This window comes from Sciurus vulgaris (assembly GCF_902686455.1).
Source record: "Sciurus vulgaris genome assembly, chromosome: X".
NCBI lineage: Eukaryota > Metazoa > Chordata > Mammalia > Rodentia > Sciuridae > Sciurus > Sciurus vulgaris.
In genome coordinates this window covers 86,755,678-86,767,249 of record NC_136471.1, presented here as the reverse complement: position 1 = coordinate 86,767,249, position 11,572 = coordinate 86,755,678, and the positions used below count along the sequence as shown (strand labels likewise).

At 40.2% G+C, this 11,572-nt stretch overlaps 1 protein-coding gene across 1 annotated transcript; it reads right to left on the bottom strand.

The window, feature by feature from the left end:
• Positions 1–5,138: 5,138 nt before the first annotated feature.
• Positions 5,139–6,625, bottom strand: LOC306651587 (germ cell-less protein-like 1; the record flags this gene model as incomplete). Its single annotated transcript, XM_079124248.1, is given in 2 exon segments — positions 5,139–5,159; positions 5,162–6,625. Coding segments are annotated over 2 exon segments (1,485 nt in total).
• Between the last annotated feature and the right edge of the window lie 4,947 nt (positions 6,626–11,572).

Below are 11,572 nucleotides of genomic sequence, written 5' to 3'. Positions count from 1 at the left end.
CTCTCTTCTAAGAATAGAGTTCACATAGCCAGTTGAGTGAGTGATGGCACATAACCCATGAAAGGTACAAATCATAGTTTTACCTTTTACTGAAACAAATCCACGAAGGACAGGTTTCTCTGCAGGTGCGTGGAAGTCACAGTTTTATGCAAAAATAATAAAAATTGTGGCTTGGAACATAAAATCTCACCTTCCTGTGGTTGTACTTCTTCAAGAAATTATCCTGGTCTCAAGTACATAACTTTCTTATGCGAAAGGCCACATATAGCTATCATTTATATATCTACCTTTGAAGACAATGTGGTTGGTGTAAGTTTCCTGAAATCTACCCAAAGGGACTTAGACTCGTATTCTCAATGCAGAAATTACTAGCTACGTCATATTGGAAAGTTACTTAACCACTCTGATTCTTATTGTGTTTTCCCATTTTGAACGAGGATGTAAGAATGATACGAGGTATCATGTTTGTGATGATCAAATGAAGAAAACCATGCATACATACAACCATGCTTTAATTATTTATGCTATTCAGTAAATTTTAGACCCCTGATCTACCACAACCCTTCAGTCTCCAAGGCAAAATAGCTGGTTTAATTTTTAGTTTAAATATCTGTTTCCTTATGTTGGGGTCTTCAATTGTGTCCAAATGGACACTGACTTGGGGTAGAGCATCTTTTGAAAAAAAAAATATGTACTGATGATATCATAGCTGACTTCCAAACCACTACGGGTAATAAGGCAGTAAAGAACATTGCAGTCCAGCCAATAGAATTCAAGCAACAGCGGGGGGCGGTGGCACACGCCTGTAATCCCAGCAACTCTGGAGGCTGAGGCAGGAGGACTGCAAGTTCAAATCCAGCCTCAGCAACTTGGCCAGGTGGTAAGCAACTCAAGGAGGCCCTGTCTCTAAATAAATACAAAAAGGGCTGAGGATGTGGCTCAGTGGCCGAGTGTCCCTCAATCCTCAGTACCAAAAAGAAAACGAAGAAATTCAAACAACAATCCGGTAATAAAAACAGAGGATGATGCAAGAGAAAAGAAAAGAAAAACCAGTGAGGTATAAAGGAGATGTAAGATGACAGAAACAACTACAAAGATGGAAATTATTGGGACAAATTCAGAACAGATCCATATGTTTGATGTTTGAGGGAGCAATATCTAAGTCATAAGCATGATGAAGGATTAAAAGCAATAATTATGTAATTCATTTAATGATTTGAAATTTGAAGTCTTTTTTTTGTTGGTTGTTTTTAGTTATACAGGAAAGCAGAATCCATTATGATATAATTATACAAGCATGGAATAGATCTTATTCTAGTTAGAATCCCATTCTTATGGATGTGCATGATGGTGGAATTCACTGTGTTGTTTTCATACCTGTCATGAGAAGATTATGTCAGATTCATTAACTGTCTTTCCCTTTCCTGTTTCCCATACCTTCCCTTCAAACCCCATTGTTTAATCTCCTGCACATTTGAATTCTTAAATGATCATGGGAGGAATTCAGGGTGCAGAAACTGATCTTCTAATTGTTGTATATAGAAATCAAGAATCTTCAAAATATACACATTTCAAAAATTCACTGAAATTGCCAAATACATAAAGTGGAAATGTTTAGCATCTCTTAACAGATTTAAAACCAATAACTATTTGGAATAACGACTTGAAGAACCTGTTTACACTATTGTGTGAAATCTGAAAGTAAAATTTGATATAAAATTTTTCCAAAAATGACAAAAGCAAATCAAGTTGAAATAGCCTGATCATTTTAGCACCTACTATCATGATGATATAAGGAACACTAATATGGCCAACCTTATCTACATCCTATTATCTTTTATACATTATGGTGTTCTTCTGACACTTAAGTTAAAACAAATGCTGGATCTGACATTAACCATCTTACCCATTTCATATAAATATCTTACAGAAAGACACATATAGAAATTGACAAATTATCCTGTGTATTTAGAATACATGTTAAAGGCCTTGAGATTTTTTTTATTATTATTTTATTTAGCTTTTAATTTTTTACAGACTGCATTTTGATTCACTGTACACAAATGGGGTACATAATTTGTTTCTATGGTTGTACACAATGCAGATTCATACCATTCGAGTAATGATACATGTACATAGGGCAATGATGCCTGTCTCATTCCACCATTTATCATACCCACCTCCCTCTCATTTTCTTCTACATATTCTAAAGTTCCCCCATTATTCTCTCATTCCCCACCCCCTCCCCCATTATATATCATCCTCTACTTATCAGGGAAAACATTCGAAGGCCTTCAGATATTTAGAATTAAGTATTGCAGCGTCTCTAGTTTTCCTGGTGAGGGGGGATGTGGAAGAACATCCAGAAACTTTAAAGCTGATTCCTTTAGAAATTTCCAAGGAAGATTAACTGATTCACTTTTTATACATGATCTGTAATTGACACATTAGAGTGATAACGACTTCCAAAAGTGTAAATTTTTTTGATTATGACTAAAGTAACAGAGACAGACCATAAGAAGATATAATGGTTCCAGGGAAAGAAACATTCAGAGACTGGACAAGCTGGCACCACAAAAAAAAAAAAAAAAAAAAAAAAAAAAAAAAAAAAAAAAAAAAAAAAAAAGCTGGTCAGAAAGAGATAGCTGAAAACACGAATGTTGATATATATGCCAATTTTTAAAACAAAAGGCAGGTAGACCAGTATACACAGAAAAGGGGCAGGAAGAGGAAAGAGAAAGTAGAAAGAGATAGAAATAAAGTCCAAGAAGAAAAGACAAGCAGAAACAGGAAATGAGAGAGATATGTATTGACAGAGACAGGGGAGGGGAATCGAATGATAAACACAGAAAGAATGAGAGACAGAAATACATGAGAAAGAGGGACACAGAGTGAGATGAAGACAAACATAGGCAAAAGTAACAGAGAGATACAGAGGTAAGCATATAGAAACTATGACAGACAGTCTAAAAGGTCCATAGCTTAAGAATGTAATAAAGTCTGTACTTATTCCTGTTAAAAATGAGAAACTGGTGAGCATGTGTACCTGCATGCGAAAGCATGCACATGCACACACACACACACAGAGGCAGAGACTGCCAGAGGAGGAAGACACAGTGAGACAGACACAGAAAGTAAGAATGAGAAAAATGGACACAAAGAAAGGCAAATTAGATAAAGACACACAAGGTGGACATGGATGCAGACACTGACAGATAGATAATGAGACAAATACTGATAGGGACAACAGAGAGAAATGAAGAAGAAAAGGCAGAAAAAACTCCTGATCATGTTTAAGGACTACATTGCATCCTACAGGCTTATGTCTCCTTTGGTGCAGTATATACTTTGTTCACATTTAGTTAGATGATTTTGTGTACAATCGCCATAGCTGCATATCTTGTCCTACTTCACATTCCTTTACTGAGAGTCTATAAACAAATACAGCATTACTATGGAAAGCATTCTATCTCAGACTTAGCAGTCAAAATAAATTTAAAAAAATTAAAGTGAAAAATAAAATCTAGTTTTGGATAAGTGCCCCAAGCTGGCAAATGGAAACAGTCAAGGTTTTTGAATTTAAATGTATGTATTTCAGATGTAATTCTTTGCACTCCATCAGATATCTTTGTACTGTAGACATCAATGATCAGTTGAAAGATGAAAGTTAGTTGGGAAACAAAGCAGAAAAAATCTTGCAGCCAGTGTTCATTTTCAGCTAAGTAGTTTCTGAATTTCAAAAGTGAAGATATGTCATTTTTGAGGGAATGTCATCCTGCTATTCAGTTCAGGAAAATGTAAGATGAAATTACTTCAAACGTTTACATAAAGGAAGTAAAAGTGGTAAAGCATAAACCTATTTTTGCCATTTTACTAAACATTACATACCATTCACCAACTGTATTTAAAAACATGGAATGAGGTTTGTTGTTCACATATAGAGCATAAAAGAACATGACAGGAAGGAAATGCAAAATAAAGGACAGACACCAAAGGGTGCAACAAGGGCACCTTCAACGAGGCACTTCGTATTACTGTCATCAAAGTATTATCCTAACATTAGCATGAAGATTTGATATGGAATAGCCTTTCAAATCTACTTAAGAAAAAAAATGAATAAAAGGTCAGGGTTTCTAAACTGGGTGGAAATGGAAAGATTGTAATTGGGAAGAGAATTATAAACCCATAAAAATTCTGGTTTCAAATAAGTAAAGTGTTACACTTTTAGATTTATTTTTTATTTGTAAATTTTGCTTTATATTTTTACACTCCTCCAAAGTATATTCCAGATTATCATAATCATCATGACCATTCTCTGGTGTCTGTACATTTGCAAATCTAAAACACATGTAAACCTTTAGCCCCCGAATGCAATTTGAACTTCAAACATGTCTAAAGACCAAAGAACATGAACTTGCTTAAAGAGCACTTTCTGACACAGAGATAATTCTTGACTGTGCCACATACAAATCCGTATGTAGTAAAAGAACATCCTCATAGAACCGAACTGCTTCCTACCACCCAAGCCCAATGTAGGCTGTTTTAAGCTTTGAAATGCCTTTCTGGGATTAAAGTGCTATGGAAATCAAAGCCAGTTCCAATTTACATCAAGATGATCTTTTGTTGAAGAGCAACCAACACAAAGAAGACCATCTGTGTAGTCTGCATGGGTTCACATAATGGGAATCATGGAAAGTAAGCAGTATGCTCATTGGCAGGAAATGGGGAAAGGGGAACAAGGAATGAAACCAGTTAACAAGTGGAGCATGGGAGCTCTAAATGTGTCAACTGAAAGAGAAGTCAAAATATCCCAACAACATCCACTTAATCGAACTACAGGAAAGCGATGGTTTAAAGACTTTCACAAAGAGTAGTAGAGTAGGTAACACTCAGTTCCTCGCTAAAGTCAGTTGGCCTTTGTCTTCTTGGAAATTATGTGGCAGTTGAAGGAAGGTAAACCAGGTGGACAGGTTGCCACATTAACAGCACAATTGAGTTCTGGAGGTGATTTGGCTTTGAAATGTGTGCTCCTCCTATGCCCTGTAAATAGTTTCAAGTCTTAGGGAATACACTTCAATAAAGCCCGTGTGCATCAAGACAGATCAGCTGTTCAGCTCTCTGGGCTTTTGCAGGGGTCCTCACTCTGGGCAGTGCCTCTCTCCCTGGGGATGTACAGGAAGTTACATGCCATGTATAGGGGGAAGACCACATCTTGGTTCTCTAGGTTCACTACCTCTAGTTCTTGATCCTTTCTTAGGGAAAGCATCTGATATTCTGTGTCCCTCCTGAAAATGGCTCTCCCATTCCTGTCCAAAGAGACAAGCCGGAGTCGAAATGCAACTTTTCTCTGCCAGAGTAAGCTGACCCCAAGACCACAGGACTTGTTCAGTGCACTGCGGCGGAATACGATGCGGCGGTTGGTGTAGCACACCACCAGGTCCCAGCCAAAGTTAAAGCCTGCCCACCTCCAGCTGCATTGTTCATCTCTTCGGAGCTGGCCCCCACACCGCATGCTGTTTTCTTGGAGGTCAGACATGTAGACATCTACAGGCCCAACCTCCTTGGTCTGCTCAGCCCGGAGAAGGGCTAGCCACTGCTCTTTGTATACTGGGGTCAACCATGTGGCAGGGATCAGTGCATCCTGGTCAATAACATGAGCAGATGGCAGGTCACAGATTATGTAGGCCAGCCGTAGCTGCTGGAACACTGGCATGAAGGCTCTGCCCTGCTCAGTCTCCAGAAAAGGGGCACCTTCTGACTCCCCTCTAAGCCTGGCAAACCAGGAGTTGGCATCGGGCAGTAAAGCTCTTCGGGTGCCCCTCCATGTGGGCTGCAGCTTCAGGAACATCCACTTTTTTAGTGTGGTGTATATGTCCATCTCCACCTCCAACACCAAGAGATCTGAAGAGGCAATGAGCTCTTTCATGAGATCCAGGCTGACTTCCGTCAAAAGTTCCTCACTACGCTGGGTCATCAAGTTGTCCAACAGCCACTGGCGGCAAATGGTTCTGATGTCCTGAAGCCCGTAGTTCTCCGCTGAGTAGTAGTAGCTGCACACACTCTGGGCACTGACAGTCTCCTTCATGATCTCCCTGCACTGTTGAATTAGCTCATCCAACTGCAGCATACTGGCAGTAGCCAGGATGGCTATGACTCGGCAGGGAGGGATGATCATAGATTCACGGTACAAGGAGCCCAATACCTCATGCAAGGCCTCACGATCAATGTTCTCATCAGGCATCTGTATCTCTATGGTATTCATGTTTGTTTCCCGCCAGGCGCCGCTGAACATGCTAGCGAAGTACCCTGACTGGCACAGGTAGACCCTGTGTAAGTTCCACTCCTCCCCCAATGCACGGATCTGTATGTCACTGCCCTCACCCCTCAGGAAGAGCGCCTGGTAAATGGACCGGGACTTGTCCTTGATCCCCTCCTGGCGAGGAGCCTTTGCCAGTGGCCCTCCTGGGCTGGTCTTCCGCTTGCGGCCTACCTGACTGGTGGAGAGTTGGGATTCTTCACTCTCCTCCTCCCCCTGCACCACTGCTGCTTCCATCTCCTCCACTGCCTCCTGCTCCTCTCTAACAGCTCCTGGCTCCTCTGGGGCACGATCCCGCCTGAGCCACATCATCCGACTGCTTAGTGCCCCCATGGTCTGTGAATCTCAAGGGCACGATTTTGTACTTCCTTCTTCCCAGGCGTAACTTCCAGAGGCAAAAGCTCAGCCAAAAGCTCCGAGGGCTGCTGGGAAAGCTTACGTCGGCCCCCAACGTCAACACTGACGCCAAGACAAGCCACGCCCTGCTCTGCCCTCGATCCTGTTGCACAAGGGCGCACCCTACCAGGGAGGACCGCACTGTGCACCTTCTCTCTGAAAATACTTGCTCTGGGGCTCCCTTCACAGGCTGACACCGGGATAGAGGCAATTTTGAAATAAATTTCTCCCATTACTTTCAGGAACACAAGGAGTACTTAAGGATAACTTCCTTTGGAGAATTGAGTCCCAGCGTTGTCCTCCAGGCATCTTCATTTCTTATTAACTTTCATGATTACCTCAATACTTGAGTCAGTAAAGCCATTTCCTTTTGTTTTGTTTTGTTTTGTTACCATATATAATGTTTTTATTGTAATTACAATACACACAATTTTTTGAAATTGCTTTTGTTGATTATATGCCAACTCTTTTATCTGTAGGGAGCCTATGGCTGCAATAAAACCATGACTTAACACAGACGAATTTTAGATTACTATAGGATTCTATACTCACTCGTTGTTAAATGGACATGAGTTGTTCATCAGTGGGAGGACATGTGGAATGGTCTGGATCAACTCACCTACCAACAGAAGTCTCCAACCCATCAATGGGCTCAGAACCAGGAGTACCATCCAGGTGGACTGAGGTGGCACTGGGATGGAGCCTTCAGGGCCCTTGCTAACAGTCGGAGGTTTCTCCTCTCACTGCTTTGGTGAGGGAGGTCACTTTAGGACTTCAAGAGGATGCTGCTGGTTGGGAAGGGGCCAAAGTACTCTGCCTCCAAGAGTTGTTCTTCATTTTATTTGTGTTGCCTACCTCTGAAGTAACACAAGCTTGCTCTGTTCCCCAGAACCCTGCTGCCAACGCCCTGCTGTGGTGTTCTTGGGCTAGACCACCTCACTTACTCTAGCAACTGATGACTACTGTGCTGCTGGAGAAGGGATGTTTCTCAGAGTGCTCTTCAAAGTTTCTAATAAGAAAGGTGCATCTCAATCCCATCCTCTTGTAAATAGCATAGGAATAATGTTCTGGGCCTCCTGCTCCATCCCAGGTGCCCAAAGTCAAGATAGGGTCTTCCCCACCATGGACCAGAATATAAAGATAACATGTTTCCTGCAGGAGCATCCAAAGGGAAAGCTTCATCAAAAATATGGCTAAGTAAAGCCATTTTCTATGATTAAGGTGTTAATTATTTTTTGTCCCAAATTCTACTTTGGTTTTAACTTTTTTAAAAAAATATTTTAATAGTGTTTTCATTCATAGTCTTTTAAACTGCATGTGTTTCCAAATCAGACGTTTCTGTTTCATTGCTTTCGTTCTTCACAGACACCCAACCTTTACCTTTGAGGAAGAATTCAAGCTCCCAGAATGCCCTTTATGACCTTTTTCCTTCCAACTGTTTGCACATCTTGAGTCACAGCCTTTTTCCTGTTGCTTGTCAAACCCTACCCATTACTCAAGGTGTGAGATCTGTCTCAACCACCCTTTCTCAGATTTCCTAATACTTACTCATCAACTGTACTTCCTTAAGGCCTTGATCAACCCTCTCTCCCCATATATCTGCAGTTATATATTTTTTTCTTGTATGCCAGTTTGTCACCACTGAAGGACTCCATGTGAATTGACTGGCTTATCAACATCAGAGTTGAGGCCTGTCACCGAATACATCTTCAGTGAAAGAAAAATTATGAATGAGTCAAAGAAATGTGGAGTTTTATATATTGTAGGGACAAGTGCGATACTTTGAGCAAACAACACATTGCAGAGGAGGTCTGGTCTATGAAGAGAAAAGAAAGAAAGTGCTAAAATAAAAATGTTTGTATGAACTGGTCACCAGGGTTTACCAAGGAGAGAAAATTCTAAGTCATTTAGGGCCCCAGGAAAAGTTATTTTAAGAGTCCAAAGAAATCTTTGTTCACGAAGCCTCATACATCACTTTGGCTTTCCTGGACTTGAATGTTTTCCCCAAGGACATGTATTGTTTTGTGCTGCAAAGCTGAAAATAAATTCCCTTTGTGAAGTTGAAATCATCATTGCAAAGGGGCTTTGGAAGTTATACAGAAACTATTATGTCACTCAATCAAACACAATATAAGGGTCCTCTTGGGAACACAAAGTTCAATTGAATGCAACTTTTGAGAGTGCAACATACTGTAGTTTAAGAAGTGAAAGCTATGACTTAGTTACATTAGTAACATTTGTAACTATGAAAAAAAATTAGTAGTGTTTGCAAAGGCCTGGTACTGTGGGCTTAGTACATGCAGAGGCATGTAGGCAAGATGTGATCCTCCCCATAAATATGGCATGTAACTTCCTGTACAACCTCTTAGAGAGTGGACCTCTGCAAAAGACTTGAGGGCTGGACTGCTCTTCCCTGGAGTCACATTGGTTAGCATGCTCCAGATGCTAGTTCCTCTATGAGACCAACTGGATATATCCCTCTATGGTGATCCACAGGTTTCGTGAACTATGTGGCCCATAAGGCTTGAGACTACTTATGGGGGCACATGAGGAGCACATTTTCAAAACCTGTCTATTGGTGTGAAGGGTGTATTGAAACAACCTCTTATTGAGGTGTCAGTTTCTGAGACTTAAAGTCCAGAAATATTTGTTTTATGAAATTAACTGCACCAAATTTGGGGACATAAATATCCAGAATAGTTAATCTTCTTGGTGGATTGTTCCCTTAACCAGTATGAGGTGAACTTCCTTGTCTCCTATGATTAATTTCTGCACAAAATCTGCTTTGTCAGATATGAGAATAGCTACTACTGTTGGCTTCTGGTCCCCGTTCACATGGGATATCTTTCTCCATCCTTTAAAATTCAGCCTGGATATTTCATTGCCTATACAATGAGTCTCTTGCACACCCACATTGTTGGGCCTTCAATTTTTTTTTTTTTTTTTTGGAACTGGAGGTCAAACCCAGGGCTTTGCGAATGCAAGGCAGACACTTTGTCACTGAGCTACATCCCAGCCCGGGCCTTCATTTTAAAACCACTCTGTCAGTCATTGTCTTTCAACTGGAGAGTTGAAACCATTTCCATTATGAGTCACTATGGAAGAGCAGTTTAGTATATCTCGCCCTTCTGATTTACTTCCATTATTTAATCTGATCTTAGTTTCCATTTCTTCATCTGCTCTTCAAGAGAGCATTATCCATTCAAAAACTGGGGATTTGCTTTTAAGTTCTTCTCATTTAAAGTGCTTTATGAAGTGCTTGCTTAGTAGTCATGATTTTTTTTCAGTTTATCATTATCTTAGGAAGTCCTTGTATCTCCCTCAGTCCTGAAGGAAAACTTTTCTGGGTTTAGCAATGTTAGTTGGCACGTATTTTCTGTCAGAGCTTGGATTCCCTCATTGCAAGCTCTTCTGTATTTTAGGGCCTGAGCTGAGAAGTTAGATCTTTAATGGCTTACCTCTAAATGTGACATACTATTTTTCCCTTGAGGTTTTTTTTAATATTCCCTCCTTTTTCTCTGTTAGGCAATTTGATAATGATGTGTCTAAGAAAGTTTTATGTTCATCTTCTCTTTGGGGTCCTATATGCCTCCTGCATCCGAATGTCCATCTCATTCCTAAGATCTGGAAATTCTTCTGCTACTGTTTCACTGCCAAATTTCTTAATGCCGTTAGCATGTATTTTCATGCTCTCTTCAATTAGAATGACTCTGTATTTTGGTCTCTTCTTGTTGTCCCAGAGTTCTTCTATATTCCCATCATGGTCTTTTGTTTTTCTTCTTCATTGCTCTCTGAGGTTTCCAAACTGTCTGGAAGTACTGTTTTTTGAAACCTGAAGTACTGTTTTCTACATAATCTAATCTTTTGAAGACTCTTTCAACCGAATTTTTTAAAAATTTGATTTATTGTGTCTTTCTTTCCCATGATTTCTGATTTGTTTCGTTCCATAATCTCTATCTCCTTATTGAAGTGGTCTTCTACTTCCTGTACTTTCTCTCTTAATCCATGCCTTAGATCTTCTTAGAGCTTGTTAATCATTTTGACATTCACCTTTTGTATTCTATCTCTGGAATTCCATACCTTTAAATATCTGTGTTTTCATTTGTTAGGGGGTTGTATATTTTGGGGGGAGATTTCTGTGTGTCTCCTCATGTTTTTGGAGCTCCTAGCCTTGCACATCTGTTGATGATGTGGGGCTTTTGGGTGAGTGTTCTCATCTGTTTGTAATACACACTGTGCTGCTGGTATACCTCAAGTTTAACACATAATCTCAGGGAAGTCCAAATGTTAATTTCAACCCCCAACGCCTCTTTGCTGCAAGTAACAATGATAGTTTAAAATCACTCATATAATGCACTAATAAGAAATTTTAAATTTCTTCCTCATCACACTTTGTAGTACTTTGCTTGGGATGCTATCAAACACCATAGCATGAGTGGCTTCAGCAAGAAATAACAAAATGTATTTTGTCATTGTCTTGGGGCTAGAAGACTGAGATTGAGTTGCCGGCAGGCTTGGTTCCTTCTGAAATAGGAGGCTAGAAAGAAAAGTCTGTTCCTACCTTCTGGTGCTTTCCTAGAAATCTTTGGCATTCCTTGGCTTGTGGAAGCATCACTGTGCTCTGCCTTCATCATATCTTGGACATATTTGGGGGGGGGGGGTAGCACACAATTTAGCCTATTACTTCTGCCACATTTTGTTGGCTAAACATGTCACATAGACAACACAGATTCAAAAGGTGGTAAAAAGACAGATTCCACTTCTCACATAGTCTTGCAAAGTAATACTACAAAAACTATAGATATCGGAAAGCCATTGTGATTGTGACTGTTATTGCAATCAGTCTACCATACCATTATC